The sequence below is a fragment of the Zea mays genome, chromosome 3 (assembly GCF_902167145.1).
Source record: "Zea mays cultivar B73 chromosome 3, Zm-B73-REFERENCE-NAM-5.0, whole genome shotgun sequence".
NCBI classification, from domain to species: Eukaryota; Viridiplantae; Streptophyta; class Magnoliopsida; order Poales; family Poaceae; genus Zea; species Zea mays.
Genome location: NC_050098.1, coordinates 55186339 through 55210673, shown reverse-complemented (window position 1 = coordinate 55210673; position 24335 = coordinate 55186339). Strand labels below are relative to the sequence as shown.

At 46.5% G+C, this 24335-nt stretch overlaps 1 protein-coding gene across 1 annotated transcript; it reads left to right on the top strand.

Moving 5' to 3' along the window:
• Window positions 1-16502: 16502 nt before the first annotated feature.
• On the top strand, window positions 16503-17270 carry LOC100278919 (uncharacterized). Its single transcript, NM_001152039.2, has one exon. The coding sequence runs from the start codon at window positions 16552-16554 to the stop codon at window positions 17047-17049; it is 498 nt and encodes a 165-aa protein (NP_001145511.2). The 5' UTR covers window positions 16503-16551; the 3' UTR covers window positions 17050-17270.
• The last annotated feature ends 7065 nt before the right edge of the window (window positions 17271-24335 follow it).

Below are 24335 nucleotides of genomic sequence, written 5' to 3'. Positions count from 1 at the left end.
ACCCCCAGTCAGCTGCCTATGAGAGGCCTTTATCTTTATTGTGCTCTGTGTTAGCACTTTGATAATTGTTAAGTCTATGATTATGTGGATGTCTTCGACATCATGTTGTAATAAGTTAATACTCTTTATGGTGCTATTCTAACACTGTGCAATGATGTTCATTTATGTAATCGATGTGTACATGAGTTCTGATCCTAGCACGTACATGGTTCACATTTGGTTTGCCTTCCGAAACCGGATGTGACATAATTGACCATTTTAAGGACTACTTACCTTTCTCCTCACCATGACCAATAGTGTCATTTCAAAAGCCAATCACCTCGACTAAATAAATCTATATTATACTGCTATATATACCACACCTTGTTAAAATATTGTATTTTGTTTCCGTCTATGGTTTATTTGCTTGTAATATTAGTTTTGTTCTTACTCTTATGCTTACAGTGGCTTTTTGTAGATGGCCTGCTTTAGGCACACCACTCGTAAGTTGATGATCCCCTTTCTGTCTTCCCGCCTTGTTGAGAGTCCACTTTGCCTGACGGTGTTAGGCCAGTCGAGCCACATTGAGAGCTCCACCAGCGCGTGTGAGAGGACCAGGAGTGTCAGCACTAGGAGAGGGAGCAACAGGGCTCTTCCTCCCTGCCTCAACAAGAGGTGGAGTCTGTGAGGCGCCCCTTCCCTGTTCCCCAGCTAGAGGTGCCCCTTGCATCAACTCAGGGAACCCCTGCTACTAGAGGATACTGGAGGATACCCCGATAGAGACAACGACGAAGACAACTTGGGCCACAACGCCGAGCTTTCGAAGATGGAGCTAGAGGGGTGGGTCGCTCAACCATCACTCATGACGCCGCCCCCGGTGTAACCTCCATGAGGCGCTCGATACCCTACTGTGTCGGGCTTTTGACCAGCGCACTTGGTCAACTGAGTATCATTATGTGGTCTACCAGCATAATAACGAGGGACACCCGGATCACTAGGAGGCTACCTATCTGGTGCGCCGCCTAGAGGATTACCTCCACGGTGCGGAGGCTCTCTCAGTACTACTCGATCTATAAGAGGGAGATTGTTGAGGCGGCCATGTAGGATGGCACACGACATGCTCTTTCCCACTACTGTTATTTGTTCGGTGAGGTATCTGATGACCTCAACATCAGAAACTACCCTCGTCGTCCCATCGGTAGTGTGAAGAGTGCGCTTTTCTCACCCATTGGTGAGGGCAATCCTAGGTTGAGCACCATAGTCAACTTGGTCGTCGTGCTTAGCACTGAGCTAGACCACTCCCTCTATGAGTTGAGCAGGGCTCATGAGGATCTTGCGGTGTTGCGTGCTGAGCAGGTGGAGCGCTGCCACCAGGAGGGTAGTCCTCCCGCTCTCCAACACCCTTACCTCTCTCCACCACATGGTCACCACACCTATGGTCCCCACGCCTATAGGATAGATCTAGGTCCTTAGATCGATAGAGTCGGGGACTGTAATAAATCTTTCTGACATGTGTCCTCGCCTTAGTTAGTTAGGTCAAGTTGCTTAGCGGATGCTTATATGTTTATTATGGTGAACTTATATTTGATTTGAATCTTTGTAATGATTGTAACCAAAGTGTGGGTTTCCCCTGCAATTTGGTTTAGCTAGTAATGTTAATAAAAGCAGTTGTCTAGTTGGGAAAACATTTACCACTATTTTCCTCTTTATCTGAGAAGTTATGCTTATCAATGTTGAGAATTAGTGAAAGCAATGCCCATTCATTTAGTTATATATGGAATTTTGTGCACCTCTTCTTATGCAAAAAGTTAGAAGATCAATGCTTATGTTGCGAATGTCTTCTACATATGTCTGATGCTAGGTGTAGAGGAGGCCGGTGTGCTCAGCAGGAGCATCGCCGCCAACGTGAGGATGAATCCTAGGAGCAGCTACCTCCCCCACCGTAGTTGACATTACAATAGATGTACCTGATGTAGGCCTAGGCTCTGCAGACTATTGGGCAAACGCTAGCCACCATGCAACAGGCCCAGCATTAACCGCAACCACAAGTGTAGATACAAATGCCGCAAATGCCATGAGACAAGCGTGGTGATTTCATGAGAGGGCATCCTTCTATCTTCGCCGACTTTGCTGATCACATGGGTGCTGAAGATTGACTTCGTGTAGTGAAAAGAGAGCTACACACCTCCCAATGCAACGATAGAGAAAATGTTCTGTATGGTTCCCTATAGTCGAGGGGAACAACACAGTCCTGGTGGGAGTCCTACTTCGCCACCCATGCCAACCCTGATTCCATCACCTAGGAAGAGTTTAGGGACAACTTCTAAGGTATCATGTTCTAGACGGATTGATGACCGTGAAGAAGGAAGAGTTCCTAGCACTGAGGCAAGGACCCATGTGTGTTAGAGAGTGTAGAGACAGATTCCTACAGCTCTCCTGCTATGCGTCTGAGGATGTCAACACTAATGCCAAGAGATAATATCGATTCATGAGGGGATTAGTGGATCCTATGCACTACCAACTTATGAATCGCGCATTCCCACCTTCCAGCATCTAATCGACAAGGCGATCATGATTGAAAGGAAGCGTGGGGAGATGCAGGATCAGAAGCACAAACAGAGTGGACCGCACTCAAGGAGTATCAGTCGCCCCTGCTTCTCAGGCAATCAGCCCCCAGCAATGCAAGCATGGTCACCCGCAGGGATACCAGCAACAGAACCAGCGTCAAGACTAGTAGAAGTTCTAGAGGCAGAACCTCGCCCCGACCTAGTAAGATGAAAACATGGAGATATCAGAACAAACATGAATATTGGCTCTTGTATCTATCCACCAATCATTAGATTGACATACAGAAAATACATACGGTGAATTACCATACCCAGATCCACTAGGATCGCCAATAGTCACATTGGCAGACTTCTGTACCGGCTAATTCTTCTTGCCCTTGCAGTTTTTGCACTTCATGGCAAAATGCCCATTTTCACCATAAATGAAGCACACAATCTCATCCATGTTCATCTTCTTCTTTTTTTTGAAATGAGTAGTCTGATTGGGCTTATGATTCTTCTTTATAGCATGCTACATCAAGTTGGCGCTAGACTGCCCTTCGGGTGGCTTTGTTGATGCGTCCTTTGCCCGAGCCTTCCCTTCCACATCAAGACCAGCCAACAAATCCTCAACGGAAATTTGTTGTCTTTTATGTTTAAGAGTTGTAGCAAAGTTCCTCCATGATGAAGGCAATTTGGCAATGATGCCACCCGCTACAAACTTATTAGGCAAGACATGTCCATGTTGATTGAGTTCCCTTACAATAAGTTGGAACTCGTGAACCTATTACACGATAGAATCATCATCAACCATTCTAAAGTCATGGTACTGCTCCATCACATACAGCTTGTGCCTAGGGTCTGAGGCAGAGAACTTGTGTTCAAGCGCCTCCCACAGTTCAGCGGCACATTTGATGTTCATATAAAGATCACATAGCTGGTCAGAGAGAACGCTAAGAACGCATCCGATGAAAACTATCATAGCCGCAGTAAACTCATGTACCTCTTTCTCAGATCCGAGAGGTAGTGCTGGAGGATTACTCATGACCCAAAATACACCCATAGCTAAGAGCCACAACTGGGCTCTTGTTTGTCATCTCTTAAAATTCACACCAGTGAACTTATCCAGTTTCATCGCATTAGAGTAATTTCCCATCACTAAATGCCTAGGTTTTTGGATTGTTGGAAATAATAGTAATTTAGCGATGAACAAATTCATTTCGACAATAATAAAAGGAACAACAACATGTTTCACATATCTATAATCCACTAGCAGTTCATAAACTAGTGCTTGTGATTAAAGGAATACAAATATACACATCCTTACAGTGGGGTGGTCGGCGCTAGAATAGCGCAATAGTAGACGAAGCAGATCGACGTCGATGTAGAGGAAGCAGACGAGCAGCGAGCAGTCATGACAGCGCTTCCCAAAAACCTTATACAACCCCTACCCTATGCAGGGACACGAGGGGACGTAGGCTTCGGAGATCCTGCTCTTCCAACCCCGATGGCACGTCGGCGACGGGATGGGGAAGGCGAAAGAAGCTCAACAATTTGGAACGATGAGTGTGTGTTTTGTTCTGTGCTGGGGATGATGTCTCGCCCCATTATATGCATACGATGCGACTAACGTAGGTAATTAGTAGTGTTATCACAACACTAATGTTATTGACTCACAATCAATCACAATTAATATGAGTATAATTGCTGCCGGAATAGGGCAGCATAATTTTCTCCATGCATGCAAAAATATTGAGCAGCAAAAGGTAGTAGTGGGCCCATTGCCCTGCCTAGGGGGGGAGGCGAAGCAGCGAGCACACATGTGTTTTCTCCCTTTTCTCCTCCTCAATAACTTCAATTAAGTGGACACAACTAAACTATTTAAGTTGGATTCACTCTAACTAGAGTAGCAATGTGGTACTAAAGCTACTACTATACCATGCATGTGTGAGTGGACCTTTGAGATTTACAGAATTTATTATTTGGGTCAGTCACAAATTCTCTAACATATTCTATATTTTTTCTCACACCTCCATTGCTGACGAGAGGGTTTGAAGTCCAGATCTAGGATCTGCGACCAAGTCGATTCTCAATAATTATTGTTGACTACTGAAAGGAAATTAGGCTTACACCTAGTTCCTAAATAATTTTGGTGGTTGAATTGCCCAACACAAATAATTGGACTAACTAGTTTGCCCAAGTGTGTAGATTATACAGGTGTAAAAGGTTCACCCTCAGCCAATAAAAAGACCAAGTTTTGGATTCAATAAAGGAGCAAAGGGGCAACCGAAGGCACCCCTGGTCTGGCGCACCGGACTGTCCGGTGTGCCACCGGACAGTGAACAGTACCTGTCCGGTGCACCAGGGGACTCAGACTCAAACTCGCCACCTTCGGGAATTTCCAGGGCGACTCGGCTATAATTCACCGGACTGTCCGGTGTACACCGGACAGTGTCCGGTGCGCCAAGGGAGGTCGGCCTCAGGAACTCGCCAGCTTCGGGAAACGCCAACGGATAGCCCGCTAAAATTCACCGGACTGTCCGGTGTGCACCGGACTGTCCGGTGCGACTCCGGAGCAACGGCTATCTCCGCGCCAACGGCTCTCTGCCGCGCATTTAATGCGCCCTCTGCGCGCGCAGAAGTCAGAATCGCCCATGCTGGCACACCGGACAGTAAACAGTACCTGTCCGGTGTGCACCGGACACCCAGGCGGGCCCACAAGTCAGAAGCTCCAACGGTCAGAATCCAACGGCAGTGATGACGTGGCAGGGGGCACCGGACTGTCCGGTGTGCACCGGACTGTCCGGTGCGCCATCGAACAGACGGCCTCCCAACGGCCACATTTGGTGGTTGGGGCTATAAATACCCCAACCACCCCACCATTCATTGCATCCAAGTTTTCCACTTCTCAACCACTTACAAGAGCTCTAGCATTCAATTCTAGACACACTAAAGAGATCAAATCCTCTCCAATTCCACACAAAGCCCTAGTGACTAGTGAGAGTGATTTGCCGTGTTCATTTGAGCTCTTGCGCTTGGATTGCTTCTTTTCTTTCCGACTTGTTCTTGAGATCACAACTCCATTGTAATCAAGGCAAGAGGCACCAATTGTGTGGTGGCCCTTGCGGGGAAGTTTTGTTCCCAGCTTTGATTTGAGAAGAGAAGCTCACTCGGTCCAAGGGACCGTTTGAGAGAGGGAAGGGTTGAAAGAGACCCGGCCTTTGTGGCCTCCTCAACGGGGAGTAGGTTTGCAAGAACCGAACCTCGGTAAAACAAATCTTTGTGTCTCACTCGCTTATTCGCTTGGGATTTGTTTTGCGCCCTCTCTTTCGGACTCGTTTATATTTCTAACGCTAACCCGGCTTGTAGTTGTGTTTATATTTGTAAATTTCAGTTTCGCCCTATTCACCCCCCCTCTAGGCGACTATCAATTGGTATCAGAGCCCGGTGCTTCATTAGAGCCTAACCGCTCGAAGTAATGTCGGGAGATCACGCCAAAAAGGAGATGGAGACCGGCGAAAAGCCCACTACAAGCCAAGGGAGCACTTCATCGGAAGAGTCCCGCACCAAGAGGAAGGAGAAGAAGAAGATCTCCTCCAACAAAGGGAAGGAGAAGAAATCTTCTTCTCATCACAAAGAGAAGAAGGAAAAATCTTCTTCCCACAAGCCGCATCGGAGCGGTGACAAGCACAAGAGGATGAGGAAGGTGGTCTACTACGAGACCGACACTTCATCACCTTCCACCTCCGGCTCCGACGCAGCATCCGTCACTTCTAAGCGCCAAGAGCGCAAGAAGTATAGTAAGATTCCCCTACGCTACCCTCGCATTTCAAAGCATACACCTTTACTTTCCGTCCCATTAGGCAAACCACCAACTTTTGATGGTGAAGATTATGCTAGGTGGAGCGATTTAATGCGATTTCATCTAACCTCGCTCCACAAAGGTATATGGGATGTTGTTGAGTTTGGTGCGCAGGTACCGTCAGTAGGGGATCAAGACTATGATGAGGATGAGGTGGCCCAAATCGAGCACTTCAACTCACAAGCCACAACAATACTCCTCGCCTCACTAAGTAGAGAGGAATATAACAAAGTACAAGGGTTGAAGAACGCCAAGGAGGTTTGGGATGTACTCAAAACCGCGCACGAGGGAGACGAGCTCACCAAGATCACCAAGCGGGAAACGATCGAGGGGGAGCTCGGTCGGTTCCGGCTTCACAAAGGGGAAGAGCCACAACACATGTACAACCGGCTCAAGACTTTGGTGAACCAAGTGCGCAACCTCGGGAGCAAGAAGTGGGACGATCATGAAGTGGTAAATGTTATTTTAAGATCTCTCATTTTTCTTAATCCCACTCAAGTTCAATTAATTCGTGGTAATCCTAGATATACTAAAATGACCCCCGAGGAAGTTATCGGGCATTTTGTAAGTTTTGAGTGCATGATAGAAGGCTCGAGGAAAATCAACGAGCTTGGCGACTCATCTGAAGGCCAACCCGTTGCATTCAAGGCAACGGAGGAGAAGAAGGAGGAGTCTACACCAAGTCGACAACCAATAGACGCCTCCAGGCTTGACAATGAGGAGATGGCGCTCGTCATCAAGAGCTTCCGCCAAATCCTCAAACAAAGGAGGGGGAAAGACTACAAGTCCCGCTCCAAGAAGGTTTGCTACAAATGTGGTAAGCCCGGTCATTTTATTGCTAAATGTCCTATATCTAGTGACAGTGATCGAGGCGACGACAAGAAGGGGAGAAGAAAGGAGAAGAAAAGGTACTACAAGAAGAAGGGCGGCGATGCCCATGTTTGTCGGGAATGGGATTCCGACGAGAGCTCAAGCGACTCCTCCGACGACGAGGACGCCGCCAACATCGCCGTCACCAAGGGACTTCTCTTCCCCAACGTCGGCCACAAGTGCCTCATGGCAAAGGACGGCAAAAAGAAGGTTAAATCTAAATCCTCCACTAAATATGAATCCTCTAGTGATGACAATGCTAGTGATGAGGAAGATAATTTGCGTTCCCTTTTTGCCAACCTTAACATAGCTCAAAAAGAAAAATTAAATGAATTGGTTAGTGCTATTCATGAAAAGGATGATCTTTTGGATTCCCAAGAGGACCTCCTTATTAAGGAAAACAAGAAACATGTTAAGGCTAAAAAGGCTTATGCTCTTGAAATTGAGAAATGTGAAAAATTATCTAGTGAGCTAAGCACTTGCCGTGAGATGATTGACAACCTTAGAAATGAAAATGCTAGTTTAAATGCTAAGGTTGATTCTCATGTTTGTAATGTTTCAATTCCCAATCCTAGAGATAATAATGATGATTTGCTTACTAGGATTGAAGAATTAAACATTTCTCTTGCTAGCCTTAGAATAGAGAATGAAAATTTGATTGCTAAGGCTAAAGATTTTGATGTTTGCAAAGTTACAATTGCCGATCTTAGAGATAAAAATGATATTCTTCATGCTAAGATTGTTGAACTTAATTCCTGCAAACCGTCTACATCTACTATTGAGCATGTGTCTATTTGTGATAGATGTAGAGATATTGATGTTAATGCTATTCATGATCACATGGCTTTAATTAAACAACAAAATGATCATATAGCAAAACTAGATGCTAAAATTGCCGAGCACAACTTAGAAAATGAGAAATTTAAATTTGCTCGTAGCATGCTTTATAATGGGAGACGCCCTGGCATTAAGGATGGCATTGGCTTCCAAAGGGGAGACAATGTCAAAATTAATGCCCCTCCTAAGAACTTGTCTAACTTTGTTAAGGGCAAGGCTCCCATGCCTCAGGATAACGAGGGCTACATTTTATACCCTGCCGGCTATCCTGAGAGCAAAATTAGGAGAATTCATTCTAGGAAGTCTCACTCTGGCCCTAATCATGCTTTTATGTATAAGGGTGAGACATCTAGCTCTAGGCAACCAACCCGTGCCAAGTTGCCTAGAAAGAAAACTCCTAATGCATCAAATGATCATGCCATTTCATTTAAAACTTTTGATGCTTCTTATGTGCTTACTAACAAATCCGGCAAAGTGGTTGCCAAGTTTGTTGGGGGCAAACACAAGGGCTCCAAGACTTGTGTTTGGGTACCCAAAGTTCTTGTTTCTAATGCCAAAGGACCCAAAACAGTTTGGGTACCTAAAGTCAAGAACTAAAATTGTTTTGTAGGTTTATGCATCCGGGGGCTCAAGTTGGATACTCGACAGCGGGTGCACAAACCACATGACAGGGGAGAAAAGGATGTTCTCCTCATATGAGAAAAACCGAGATCCCCAACGAGCTATCACATTCGGGGATGGAAATCAAGGTTTGGTCAAAGGATTGGGTAAAATTGCTATATCTCCTGACCATTCTATTTCCAATGTTTTTCTTGTAGATTCTTTAGATTACAACTTGCTTTCTGTTTCTCAATTATGTCAAATGGGCTACAACTGTCTATTCACTGATGTAGGTGTCACTGTCTTTAGAAGAAGTGATGATTCAATAGCATTTAAGGGAGTGTTAGAGGGTCAGCTATACTTGGTAGATTTTGATAGAGCTGAACTCGACACTTGCTTAATTGCTAAGACTAACCTGGGTTGGCTCTGGCACCGCCGACTAGCTCATGTTGGGATGAAGAATCTTCACAAACTTCTAAAGGGAGAACACATTTTAGGATTAACAAATGTTCATTTTGAGAAAGACAGGGTTTGTAGCGCATGCCAGGCGGGAAAGCAAGTTGGAACCCAACATCCACACAAGAACATCATGACGACCGACAGGCCGCTTGAGCTACTCCACATGGATCTATTCGGCCCGATCGCTTACATAAGCATCGGCGGGAGTAAGTATTGTCTTGTTATTGTGGATGATTATTCTCGCTTCACTTGGGTATTCTTTTTACAGGAAAAATCTCAAACCCAAGAGACCTTAAAAGGATTCTTGAGACGGGCTCAAAATGAGTTCGGCTTAAGGATCAAGAAAATAAGAAGTGATAACGGGACGGAGTTCAAGAACTCTCAAATCGAAGGTTTTCTTGAGGAAGAGGGCATCAAGCATGAGTTCTCTTCTCCCTACACACCTCAACAAAATGGTGTAGTGGAGAGGAAGAATCGAACTCTATTGGACATGGCAAGAACCATGCTTGATGAGTACAAGACACCGGACCGGTTTTGGGCCGAAGCGGTCAACACCGCCTGCTACGCCATCAACCGATTATATCTACACCGAATCCTCAAGAAGACATCATATGAACTCCTAATCGGTAAAAAGCCCAACATCTCATATTTTAGAGTCTTTGGTAGCAAATGCTTTATTCTTGTTAAAAGAGGTAGAAAATCTAAATTTGCTCCTAAGACTGTAGAAGGCTTTTTACTTGGTTATGACTCAAACACAAGGGCATATAGGGTCTTTAACAAGTCCACTGGACTAGTTGAAGTCTCATGTGACGTTGTGTTTGATGAAACTAACGGCTCTCAAGTAGAGCAAGTTGATCTTGATGAGATAGGTGAAGAACAGGCTCCATGCATAGCGCTAAGGAACATGTCCATTGGGGATGTGTGTCCTAAGGAATCCGAAGAGCTTCCACATACACAAGATCAACCATCCTCCTCCATGCAAGCATCTCCACCAACTCAAAATGAGGATGAAGCTCAAGTTGATGAAAGGCAAAATCAAGAAGATGAGCCACCTCAAGATGATGGCAATGATCAAGGGGGAGATGCAATTGATCAAGAAAAGGAGGATGAGGAAGAACCAAGGCCGCCACACCCAAGAGTCCACCAAGCAATCCAACGAGATCACCCCGTCGACACCATCCTCGGCGACATTCATAAGGGGGTAACCACTCGATCTCGTGTTGCACATTTTTGTGAACATTACTCTTTTGTTTCCTCTATTGAGCCACATAGGATAGAGGAAGCACTTCAAGATTCGGATTGGGTGGTGGCAATGCAAGAGGAGCTCAACAATTTCACGAGGAACGAGGTATGGCATTTGGTTCCACGTCCTAACCAAAATGTTGTAGGAACCAAATGGGTCTTCCGCAACAAGCAAGATGAGCATGGTGTGGTGACAAGGAATAAAGCTCGACTCGTGGCCAAAGGGTATTCACAAGTCGAAGGTTTGGATTTCGGTGAAACCTATGCACCCGTAGCTAGGCTTGAGTCAATTCGCATATTATTGGCCTATGCTACTTACCATGGCTTTAAGCTTTATCAAATGGACGTGAAAAGTGCCTTCCTCAATGGACCAATCAAGGAAGAGGTCTATGTTGAGCAACCTCCCGGCTTTGAAGACAGTGAGTATCCTAACCATGTCTATAGGCTCTCTAAGGCGCTTTATGGGCTCAAGCAAGCCCCAAGAGCATGGTATGAATGCCTTAGAGATTTCCTTATTGCTAATGGCTTCAAAGTTGGAAAAGCCGATCCTACACTCTTTACTAAAACTCTTGAAAATGACTTGTTTGTATGCCAAATTTATGTTGATGATATTATATTTGGGTCTACTAACGAGTCTACATGTGAAGAGTTTAGTAGGATTATGACACAGAAATTCGAGATGTCTATGATGGGGGAGTTGAAGTATTTCTTAGGATTTCAAGTGAAGCAACTCCAAGAGGGCACCTTCATTTGCCAAACGAAGTACACTCAAGACATTCTAACCAAGTTTGGAATGAAGGATGCCAAGCCCATCAAGACACCCATGGGAACCAATGGGCATCTCGACCTCGACACGGGAGGTAAATCCGTCGATCAAAAGGTATACCGGTCGATGATTGGTTCATTGCTTTATTTATGTGCATCTCGACCGGACATTATGCTTTCCGTTTGCATGTGTGCAAGATTCCAATCCGACCCTAAGGAATCCCACCTTACGGCCGTAAAACGAATCTTGAGATATTTAGCTTACACTCCTAAGTTTGGGCTTTGGTACCCTCGGGGATCCACTTTTGATTTGATTGGTTATTCGGATGCCGATTGGGCGGGGTGTAAGATTAATAGGAAGAGCACATCGGGGACTTGCCAGTTCTTGGGAAGATCCTTGGTGTCATGGGCTTCAAAGAAGCAAAATTCGATCGCTCTTTCCACCGCCGAAGCCGAGTACATTGCCGCAGGCCATTGTTGCGCGCAATTGCTTTGGATGAGGCAAACCCTGCGGGACTACGGTTACAAATTAACCAAAGTTCCTTTACTATGTGATAATGAGAGTGCAATCAAAATGGCCGACAACCCCGTCGAGCATAGCCGCACTAAGCACATAGCCATTCGGTATCATTTTCTTAGGGATCACCAACAAAAGGGAGATATCGAGATTTCTTACATTAACACTAAAGATCAATTAGCCGATATCTTTACCAAGCCTCTTGATGAACAATCTTTTACCAGACTTAGGCATGAGCTCAATATTCTTGATTCTAGAAATTTCTTTTGCTAGCTTGCACACATAGCTCATTTGAATACCTTTGATTATATCTCTTTTATATGCTATGACTAATGTGTCTTCAAGTCTATTTCAAACCAAGTCATAGGTACATTGAAAGGGAATTGGAGTCTTCGGCAAAGACAAAGGCTTCCACTCCGTAACTCATACTTCGCCATCACTCCAAGCATCTCTCTATTCTTTGGGGAGAAATGAGAATTCAAAGCAAAAGGACTTCGTCTTTGGTATAATCTTAACTCATTTACTTATGACCAAAGGGGAAGATAGTACCTAAGGGCTCTAATGATTCCGTTTTTGGCGATTCATGCCAAAAAGGGGGAGAAAGGAGCCCAAAGCAAAAGGACCGCACCACCACCAATTTCAAAAACTTAGTGCTTTCCAAGACTATTTATCAAATGGTATCCTATTATGTTCAAAAGGGGGAGAAAGTAGTATTTCAAAAATGGTATATCAAAACCCTCTTGAACACTAAGAGGAGAATCTCATTTAGGGGGAGTTTTGTTAAGTCAAAGGAAAAGCATTTGAAACGAGGGGAGAAAATTTCAAATCTTGAAAATGCTTTGCAAACTCTTATTCATTTACCTTTGACTATTTGCAAAAGATCTTTGAAATGGATTTACAAAAGGATTTGCAAAAACAAAACATGTGGTGCAAACGTGGTCCAAAATGCTAAATATAGAAAGAAACATTCCATGCATATCTTGTAAGTAGTTATATTGGCTCAATTCCAAGCAACCTTTACACTTACATTATGCAAACTAGTTCAATTATGCACATCTCTGTTTGCTTTGGTTTGTGTTGGCATCAATCACCAAAAAGGGGGAGATTGAAAGGAAATTAGGCTTACACCTAGTTCCTAAATAATTTTGGTGGTTGAATTGCCCAACACAAATAATTGGACTAACTAGTTTGCCCAAGTGTGTAGATTATACAGGTGTAAAAGGTTCACCCTCAGCCAATAAAAAGACCAAGTTTTGGATTCAATAAAGGAGCAAAGGGGCAACCGAAGGCACCCCTGGTCTGGCGCACCGGACTGTCCGGTGTGCCACCGGACAGTGAACAGTACCTGTCCGGTGCACCAGGGGACTCAGATTCAAACTCGCCACCTTCGGGAATTTCCAGGGCGACTCGGCTATAATTCACCGGACTGTCCGGTGTACACCGGACAGTGTCCGGTGCGCCAAGGGAGGTCGGCCTCAGGAACTCGCCAGCTTCGGGAAACGCCAACGGATAGCCCGCTAAAATTCACCGGACTGTCCGGTGTGCACCGGACTGTCCGGTGCGACTCCGGAGCAACGGCTATCTCCGCGCCAACGGCTCTCTGCCGCGCATTTAATGCGCCCTCTGCGCGCGCAGAAGTCAGAATCGCCCATGCTGGCACACCGGACATCAAACAGTACCTATCCGGTGTGCACCGGACACCCAGGCGGGCCCACAAGTCAGAAGCTCCAACGGTCAGAATCCAACGGCAGTGATGACGTGGCAGGGGGCACCGGACTGTCCGGTGTGCACCGGACTGTCCGGTGCGCCATCGAACAGACGGCCTCCCAACGGCCACATTTGGTGGTTGGGGCTATAAATACCCCAACCACCCCACCATTCATTGCATCCAAGTTTTCCACTTCTCAACTACTACAAGAGCTCTAGCATTCAATTCTAGACACACTAAAGAGATCAAATCCTCTCCAATTCCACACAAAGCCCTAGTGACTAGTGAGAGTGATTTGCCGTGTTCATTTGAGCTCTTGCGCTTGGATTGCTTCTTTTCTTTCCGACTTGTTCTTGAGATCACAACTCCATTGTAATCAAGGCAAGAGGCACCAATTGTGTGGTGGCCCTTGCGGGGAAGTTTTGTTCCCAGCTTTGATTTGAGAAGAGAAGCTCACTCGGTCCAAGGGACCGTTTGAGAGAGGGAAGGGTTGAAAGAGACCCGGCCTTTGTGGCTTCCTCAACGGGGAGTAGGTTTGCAAGAACCGAACCTCGGTAAAACAAATCTCCGTGTCTCACTCGCTTATTCGCTTGGGATTTGTTTTGCGCCCTCTCTTTCGGACTCGTTTATATTTCTAACGCTAACCCGGCTTGTAGTTGTGCTTATATTTGTAAATTTCAGTTTCGCCCTATTCACCCCCCCTCTAGGCGACTATCAACTACCATTACAAAGTAACACCTTACTCCCATGACATGTTCCTCATCACCTCCTAACTCACTCAACGAGCCAGCCCTTCACTCGTTAACTAACTCTACGATTTGGGGATGATTAGTACGAGCAACGCTGACATCACTATGTTTATATGTTTGCTGAAACAGTTATCCTATTAAAGGGGTTATAACATATCAGAATCATGTTCTGAAGGTGATAGAGAAGAGTAGATTTATTTCAATGGTATGTAGGGTTTTTTCTCATAAATCTCTAATATATTAAAGTACCAGTTTCAATGATCGATCGTGTCATTTTTTTTATAAATAACTCCATGTATTTCTTCAAAATCTACCCGCGGTCACAAATCATATCCCATCCCTATCCTATTTGTTCGCATAGTAGCGTTCTCGCAGCTGTCGTTCTAGCACAAACTCCATACATTTCGCAACAACCTCTGCCCGCTTCTTTCGCCATTGCACCGCCACCGGCAAGGAGTGAGTATTTGTGAACGGAGTGAGTATTTGTTTTATCAGTTCAATATCTGGTATATGAATAATATATTCACTTTGACATTAAATTCATTTATTATAGTATTTTTATGTGGAGGGTCCATTAAGGATGCATTTGGTTTGAGGTCAAAGTGTAATGAGGCGGGGGCGACACCGTCCCCTCAATTTTTTTGGATCACGCCGCCCCCAAAAACTAATTCGGTGTTTATTTCGCCCCTACGTGACTTTCATTCAAACACTATATAAACTGTGGCCGTCCCCTTCCATCCCTCTATGTATATCCAACCAAACACACTGTAAGAGCAAGTCCAAGAGATTGCTAAAAGGCCCTGAAAAAAACATTTTTGGAGGGAAACTCCATTTTCTCTGCCTCCAACAGAACCCACATCCTTCCCCATTTTTTCGCAGTGACGCTTCTCCGACGATTCATCCCGTATATTTGCCTGAGGCAAAGTCTCCCCCAATCCTCTCACGCCCGCACATCTCACCTGTTTGCCTCATTATTTTTGACCTTGAGAGCCATGGCGGGAGAAGCAAGCTCGAAGTCGTCATGATGAATGTGTCGCGGTTCATGGACAAGCAGATCTAGAGCCATGTCGCCTCCGTCTCTGCAGATGGGAGGTGCTGCAGACCATGCCCCCGACGGTGTAGTGAAACTATGGTTCCAGGGTGGAGGAGCCGAGCACTCCGATGTCCGTTGCTTTTGTCCTACTGGAGTAGAAGCATACCCTCTTGCTGGAGTAGAAGCAACATCACTTCTATAGTGATTTATTAAGTAGTAGTACTTCAGTGCAAATCGCTTGGCCTCTTGGCTCCTGTCGCCGGAAAAATAAATCAAGGCACATGGAACTAAGCTGGAAGGACAGTAGGAAAATAAAAGGGCAGCAAACCAGGCTCATTTAGCTATGATGGCGTGATGTTTCAAAAATATTAGGGTGTTTTTGTTTAGCAGTCTGCTATGAGATTAATACTTTTTTACGAATCTTTTTTTCAGCAGTCCCCAATACGAGATTTTTGGAAACAAAATTTTAGCAATCTCTTGGAGATGCTATAAGACTCAAAAGTATCGCTTAGTTACTCAATTAATATCATCAAATATGGTTGGCTACCGTCCCAACATACGGATATTAGACTAGTATACTCTATATGCTTCATTTTGAGTTTGTAAAGAAAATATCTTTTTAAACATGGCGAAGCCAAGCTGGCCCATCTTAGTGCGGCCGCACCCAGGCCGAAAACAAAAATTATTTCTACCTGTCAAGTTTTGATCCTATTCGCATCTCCCCGAGCCAGTTATTCGCACCCAGCCAAACCGGTAAGCCCAGCTTGCTTCATATCTTTCTATTTCTCCATCGCAAAGACGTAATCGATCTCCTCAAATTTTCTCTAGCTTGGCCCGCTTTTAAAGGGGCATGTGATTGGTGATCCAATTTCCCTATTATATCACGTTACAATTAAATCTACAAACAAGACCAAAATTGACCATGTTTTAGAGTAAAAAACTTAATAGCATATGGTGGGTCTCCAGTTGTTTTATATTACTACATGTCCCGTGCATCGCGACATCACATAAATATATTTTTGTAAAAAAAAAGCAGAGAATAATTTTGGCATGTCTTGTAGATAGGGGTGGTAATGGATCATAACCTTAATTCTTGCTTCACAAACCAACAAGGCCCTTAATTTTGTTAGTTCAAAATTATATTGTTTTATGATCTAACCCTAACTTGATTCGATCCTTAAATTTGCTAGACTAAATTAAATGGCCCGTTACCACCCCTACTTGTAGACCTCATTGGTCCGAATTTAGCTTAGGCCAAATACTTCGCTAAGCCTTTTTGTTCTACAAGACTACAACCAAAGATGCCCAAAATAGTTTTGAATTACGCGACGGACTGCAAGCCCTCAGCCCTCCACGTCCCGTCCTCGCTTCCACCTTATTCTCTATGGCCATCCTCCTTCCTCCACCGCCAATCCCGTGGCGATCTCTTTCGGCCATCCACCGCACCCGATCCTTCCACCTCCTTTCCCGAGAGGCTCTTCCCCCGCGAGATTTGCACTACCGCGTCGGTGCCACCGCCGCCACAGCACCCGTGGCAGCAGCTTGCCATGGCGCTGCCGGCCCCCTCCGCCCCGCCGCAGGTCACCGCAAGACGGCGCTGCGGAGTGCCTGGGGTGCGCACGGGTTGTTTTGGCGACCCCGAGATGAAGCGGCGGCGGCGGGTGGCGGGCTACAAGGCGTACGCGGTGGGGGGCAAGGTGAAGGCGTCCCTCCGCCGGGGCCTCAGGTGGTTCAAGCGCAAATGCTCCCGCATCTTGAATATCTGACCACCGTGCGGCGGCGCGCGGCGGCGTTCTCCCACTCTTCTTGGACCGCAAGGCCGCTCTTTTACCGCAACAATTATGGCATGCACTCGGCGGTGCATTGCCAATTTATGCATTGATCAAGAATTCGCGTGATTGAATGTACCTCTCTGTTCGGAAAGATCTTGTTTGTGCTTCCAAGATTTTTATTTCCAGAGGCTGCAGATTTCAACGGTTATCAATAATCCTTGTTTCCAGACTACATGCTTCCTAGTCTTCTAGAATGCGTACCATTTCGGTCATTGAAGTTCATAATTCAAACGCTTGCCCTCATTGAATTTGTAATCACAATCAACAGTTGAAGACAATAATGTTGTCTTGTTTTTCCCTTATATATATATATATTCAGATTCGATTGATCGTGGATGATCTTGCATCAGTATTATTGTTAGGGCATTGTACCTAAGTATAAGGGACAGCTAATAGACAATTTTGAGCCCCTATCATAAATACAGTTAATAGACAATATATATATATATATATATATATATATATATATATATATATATATATATATATATATATATAAAAATCAATGTAGAGATAGATTCTTTCTTACGCCCTGTTTAAATCATTGGAATTGAATTTTATTCTAATAATAATAATTTAGTTATATATCAATTGAGCTAACTCGATTTTATGCAAAATATATTTGTATATTATTATTAGCAAGATGTCGGAGATATTTATGTGCTACATTTTTACTATAGAGGAGTGAGACGAATAGTGTCATATAAGTTACAGAGTAGAAACAAATTCTATTAATGCATAAAATCATTTCACATCCTCCACCCTATGAATTTAAGATAGGCTAATATCTGAACTTTGGAAAGTGGTGGAATGTTAAATTCCAAACTAAATAAGTTACTTTTTTGAGTGAATTCTAATTCCGCTAAAATAAAGGGATCCAAACGCCCCGTTATATTTTTTTCAATTAACACTCTAAAAATCTCTCAAAAGAATCTATATTAAATAGGGTTTACTTGTCTTTCTACTATTTCCGTTAGATTATTATACCTCTTGGTTGAGTTCTTATTAGGCTTTCATGTATTGTGGCAATCAAAGTCTGCTAAAAAATTCCTACTCAATTATATCATTATTTTTGTCATACATTGTCCGATCCCTTCCACCTCCCTCCCAGCGTAAGCCTATTACTCAACATGACTCTTTTCTAGACTTCAGCAATCACTACCTCTCTCTCTCCCTTACGTGCACTCCCTTTACATCTTCATCCTCACTACCCCACTTTGCCCGCGCTTTGGGATGAAAATGGGCTCTAAATTTTAGACTAAAAAATTTAAGGATCGATCAGATTAGGATCAAACTTTATTTCTATTTATTTTTAACTAAAATTAATTTAGAGCCCTAACAAACTATGAAGAAACATTTGGATCTCAATCCATTACCATCCTACCCACGCTCCACCTCCGACACCTCCCTTCGTGCCTCCCACATCTAGCTTATGGTTTATTTTTGCTCTGCCACTGTCGCTTTGCACAGGCGCAACATCGAGAAACAAGATCGCAGGCCTCAAACTACCCCTCCACTAGACCTTGTCTTCTTGCGTCGTCGTGCCTATGCAAAGCGATGGTGGCAAAGCACAAATAAATCATAAGCAAAGTGGGGCAGTGGGGACGAAGATGAAGAGGGAGCGCACGCAGGAGGGAGAGAGGGTAGCGGTTGCAAATGTCTAGGAAGGAGTCGTGTGTAAGACTTATGCTTAGAGGGATGAGAAATGGAGTGGTTGTGTCAAGCCTAGTCCGTTGTGTCGCACCTAACGCTTAGGCACGGCAAGGTGCTCAAACGGGACAGGGCTCGATCCAGGTTAAACTGTGTCGGGTCACGTGAGGAGGACCCTGCCATCACTATCCTCGCAAGTCGCTCGAGATTTCAGCTCCTTACTCTGGTAGTGGCAAGTCAGAGAGGAGAGGAGGAAGGTGCGACGACGATTAGGTTTGGTGTCGCCCGAGTAACCTTATAGAAGATGGTATGGAGAATGGAATTGTGATTTTTCACTCAACATATAAAAGTCATTTATGTAGGTTACAAGGAAGACATGTTGAGATCGGACACGATGAATCGAGCACAAATAATTGTAAAGGTTCAGAACGTGTTTGAACAACTAACCCATATAAAAAAGGTCTACCTATACGATATATAGGAATCATAGCAAAATTAAGTAGTAGCAGCTCAAATTAGTACTAGAAAAACCGAACGAACCTTTTAATAAATATGATAATTATTAGTCAAAACATGTTAAATATTAGTTCCATTAGCGAGTTTAAAACTATAATAGTTGCTAACAACTTATACGCGCCTTCAACTCAATATCCAACCACCCATGAGTGGATCAAAATATGCTCTTACTAAAAATTAGCAAGCTATAAACCAACAGCTATTAGCTAACTAATTTTATGTGCTAATAGATCTAAATATACCCTTAGATACAAAGTATAAAATAATATAAAATGGGTAGAGATTTAGACAATATTAACATATGAGTTGCTAATTTTGCTCTAAATATAATTGCAGAAATTATGTAAAGCGTCGATTTTACCATTTCCGAGTCAAAATCCCTCTTAATCCAATGAATTCCATTTAATCTTCATATAGTGGGGTTTAACCAAACAAGCCTTTTGGTGCAACTTAGATTTGGTTATAGTTGTACTTTCAATCCTAGAATTATCTCCAAGAGAATTTCTTAAACTCACTTTTAAAATTAACTATACACCTAAATACAACACCAGTTCAAATTAATCTAGATCTACCCAACAAATGATCTCCCGTTAAGATGTGTTTTCTTCGTACACCCCGTTATGTACACACAAGAAATCCTCCATCACATTAAACCGTTCGAATCTCTTCTCCCTCAGTCTCTCTCACTCACTCACATCTAATGGCCAAGGTCGTCCAAATCATCTCACCCCTCATGCACGCCCCCACCCACGCTCTCACGCACACCCTCGCTACTCTCTCCCCTGTTCTCTTTCTCTTGCTATGTTCTTTGCCACCGATTCATATGGAGGAGGCAAGACGGCAATGGCAGTGGGACTCACTCTCTGCTAGGGATGCACGAGGACGGCGACACGATGAGCACCTCCACTAGTGGCATGACGAGCACCTCCCCTGACGACACGGGCGATGCCCGTCACTTGCCTGCTCCCATTGAGCAGCACCGAGAATGATGAGGCAGCCCGGACGAGCATTTTACTAGTTATTTGAAGGTATTGGATAAATCACTCGCTATATCTTTCTATCCTTCAATATTTTTTCATTTATTGTGCATACTCTTAGAGAACTAATCTAGGTGTTCCTCTTGTTCGTCGATCTTCTAGGTGTTGTCTTCCTTAGGGTCGGTCCTTGCGTCGTCTGTCCGAGAGAAAGGAAAAAACTCCTCTGTCCGGGGGCCAGCCTCCTCCTTTTATAGGCTAAAGAGGAGGGTCCACCTGTGGTGGCTTCCTAGGGAAGGAGTCACAAAGGGATGGTAAAACTAGGCTTCTTACCATGGGGTAACGCTGTTGGAACTTGCTCTCCTGGGCAAGTTGATCCAACGGGGGAATGGAAAGAGTGCTAGCAAGGTTTAACTCGGGATGGCAATTGCTCTGTTAATCCAGCCTCTCAAGGGTACTGTACGGGGGTATTTATAGGTGCCCGAGTGTCTAACGTCCCAATGTAAGGACGTTTATGCCCTCGGGCACCTGGACTATCCCCAGAATATTCCCATAAGGGAGGATTACATACCGTTATTACAGAAAAGCTATTACAAATCAGGCCCGTAACACGCTTCTCCATGCAGGGCCTGTTACAGTGGGGCGAATCCCACGTGGGCCTCCAGGTCGGGTGAGGACGTGGGATGGTGAGACTTCGTCGTAGGCGTTCGTCTTGCAGCGAGGAGGGCGAAGGGTGGGCCATGCCGCTCATCTTGCCTCCATTGGTGCAGCGGGGTGACGAAGGCCTGGAGCGAAGGGTAGCGTCTTCGCCTTCGCCCCAACATCTGCCCTCCGAGGGACCAGTTCGACTGAGTCATCTGGTGCCGAAGACGTCGCTAGATGGTGGAGATGCTGCCCTCGCTCGAAGTGGTTCCGCGGGGGTTTTCGATGTGACCGTTGATGGACGTGGTTCTGTTGGACTGCGGGCTTCCCGAAGCGTCGCGTCCTGTGTATAAAAATGGGGTGTCGCGGCTCGGACTCTCTTACCTTTCTATGCGCCATAAAACCCTAGCATTTTGAAACCGTTTGCCCGCTCGCCTGCCCTCCTTACTCTCTTCATCGGAGATCTGGCCCGCGTCAAGCAGACCGCGCGCCGCCGCTGACGGTATGTAGCAATGTCGTCCTCTTCTTCATCCGCTGCGAATACGTCGTTGGGTGAATCGTCGTCCGAGGATACCTTCAGCGATTTGGCGGCGGTGGAGCTACACCCGGGCCACACGGTGGAGTTCGGCATTTCGAGGATATCCTCGGTTCGCGTGCAAGACATGCAGCAGTTGGGGTATTTTGGGAATGGAGTTGGAAGAGTTCTGGGGGCGGAAGAGATTCCTGAGCCGGAGGGTGAGATAGTTGTGTTCAAGGCATTCTTTGCCGCCGGCCTTCGCCTACCCGCGCATCGTTGTGTGGCGGAGGTCTTGCAGAGGTATGACGTGCAGATCCACCAATTGACACCTAATGTTGTGGTGGCCCTGGCGAAGTATGTCTGGGCAGTGACTTCGTATGGCGGTCAGCTCTCCGTACAGGTCTTCGCCAAGAATTATTGTCTGCACTGACAGAAGAGAAAAATTGGGAGCAAGATTGTATAGTTTGGGTCGTGCACCTTTACACCGAGGACTGGGAAGACTTCGGCGGAAGTTGTGGAACTAGTTCCCTGCGCCCGCAACAAGTGGTGCAACTGGTATGATTATTGGTTTTATGTGTCGGGAGGCGAAGTCGAAAACCTCCCAGGACTCCCGGTGGTCGTGATGTGCTCCCACTGTTATGTGGCGTTCCCACCGTTTGAGGTGGCAGAGAATGATAGGGATGAAGGGGCCCTTCGGTGTGCTGCCCGCATGAGTAGCGGGCGCGATTTGGTTGAGGAATTCATCGGTTATGGAGTGTGGCCGTTGGCGCATGGCTGGGCATTGGGCGAAGTATGCCCTCGCCAGATGCCCTCCCTAGGCGAGCAGCAAGTGCGAAGTCCGACCTTCATGTTGGATCTGCACGACCGGGACCTAGCCGCATTCGTGCGTGAAGTGGAGGACGGAGCTGTGAGGATTGTGGGGCGGTATGTGCCAAGGATAGAGGCTCTACGGAGTTGGGATATTCTTGGATCCAACGTTCGCTTGAATAGGGTCTTCGAAATGAATCGTTTGCCGTACGGTGGCTATCCTGGGGATGACACTGCTATGGCCGTCTATCATCGCGGGAAGAAACCGGTGGCTACGGCTGGGGAAGGTTCTTCACGGGAGGCTGCGTCGGCCATGAAGAAGAGAAAATTAGGTACTGCAGCTGAAGGGTTGGGGGTCTTCGATCGTTTTGCTTTGGAGTTAATGGGTACTTGCGCGGCCCTTGGGGGTAGGATGTCTTCGCCCGAGCTCTAGGAGTCTTTGGCACGAATGCTGAGGGTTACGGGGGGTCGATGGCCAAGGAACGTTCTGATCCCCCGCGCGGCCGGCGAAGACATATTTATGTCTCGTATGGCTCGTGAGTTGAAGATTTTTCCTTATGGACGGAATATTGCTACTGTTGTATCGGCAGTGATGGAGAAGGATCGTCAAGATGCGGCGCGGAAGCGCCGGACGGTCGTTAGGGTCGGGGACCCTTTCCGCAAGGCGAAGAAGGTGCCGAGAGGCGCGAAGTCTGCCGCCCCTGGCAGTAGGAAACCACCGCCGGCCGCGAAGTCGGCTGCCCCGGGCCTAGCAAGTCTTTGGCGGGTGTGAAGGCTGCTGCTTCTGGTGCGGGCAAGATGCCCTCGGCCGAGCCCGCGAAGGAGCGAAGGCTGTCGTCACCGGCGCGTGTTGCTGACTTCGACACGAACATCTGCGTGGGGGATTATCTCGTTGGTAAGTTTTTATTTTATTTTATTTTTTTATTATTTTTTTAACGGGGACTAGGTCTTAAACAAGATCATGGTGCAGGGTCGGATGCGGGGCAGCTGGTTGTTGTCCCGACTCCGGCGGCGGCCACTTCGCCAATGGTGGCGGTTGGGGCGAAGGGTGCTTCGCAGGACCCGTGGTCCACCTTCTGCGCGAGCGGCGAGATTTCGTCGGCCGTCGTCGCTAAAGATGTGGCGGGCTCCGTGTCCCAGCAGCTGAGGCATGCGTCACAGTAGCTGAAGCATTTAAGTCGTGTGGGACTTCGATGGTTCGTTGTCTTTATGTGGTTGCGAGTCTCATGGGTGTTTGTGGCAGGCAGCCGACTTCACCGACCATGTCGCGTCAGGTGCCCTGACTGCGGAGTTTGCTGCCGAAGTCGAGCGTCTCCGGGCGCAGCATACGGATGCCGTTCGGGAGAAGTCGGCTGCGGAAAACAAAAGCCACAGGCTGACGGAGAGGTTGGCCGCTGCGGAGGCTAAGAAGGGGGATCTCCGGTGCCAGTTGGTGGAGAGGAGGGATGCGAACAGAGCCATTGCTGATGAGCAGGCTGCACAAGCCGAGGCCAAACTTGCGCGGGCGGAGGCCAGTCTCGCCCGCCAACGTGCCGAGGAGCTGGAGGCAAGGCTCAACAGCCTGCGCAACCGCGTGGACAAAGCCGAGGTCTTGACGCGCGCGGAGGTCGAGCAGACTCATGCGCAGTTCGTGGACGCGTACCGGGAGCTGGGTGCGCGGACCGCCACCTTAGAAGTGCCCAGCCAGGAGGTGGGCCTCCGCTTCCTTGAGTGGTTACATGAGGAGCTGGGGGTGCTCCCGACAATCGTGACGGGCCTCATGTCCTTTGCCTCCCTCGTCACCAGCAAGGGGGGCGTGAATGCTTTGTCCCGCGAGGGGTGCGGGCATTTCGAGGTCTTCGACCAATCGGACGAAAACTTCGAACGCGAAATATTCCAGGTCGAGGACTCGGTGCTGAAGCGGTCGGCGGGGTGCTCTTTGGCAGGATGTGGGGTCCTCACGGCCGAGAGACGGTCCGAGAGAGGTCCGACCGGGCAATGGATCAGGTAATAGGCTCATTTGTGTGGTTATATGTGTGGGTATGTGTGGTCTTGCTGAATGAGTGTGCTATTGCTGTAGATGGCGCATGCTGAAGGGGTCAAAGACCTTGGTGATCTAGATAGCACGCTGCCCAAGGCATCGGAGGTGGAGCTGGCGTCGTCATCCGATGCCGGCGAGGGCCCCTCGGCGACCCCTGCGCCGACTGTAGCTGGCGAAGACCCCGCGCTAGCCCCTGTGCTGACGGGCGAG

Coding starts and splice junctions, on each gene's coding strand:
- LOC100278919 (NM_001152039.2), top strand. CDS start 16,552: ATGGCCATCCTCCTTCCTCCACCGCCAATCCCGTGGCGATCTCTTTCG.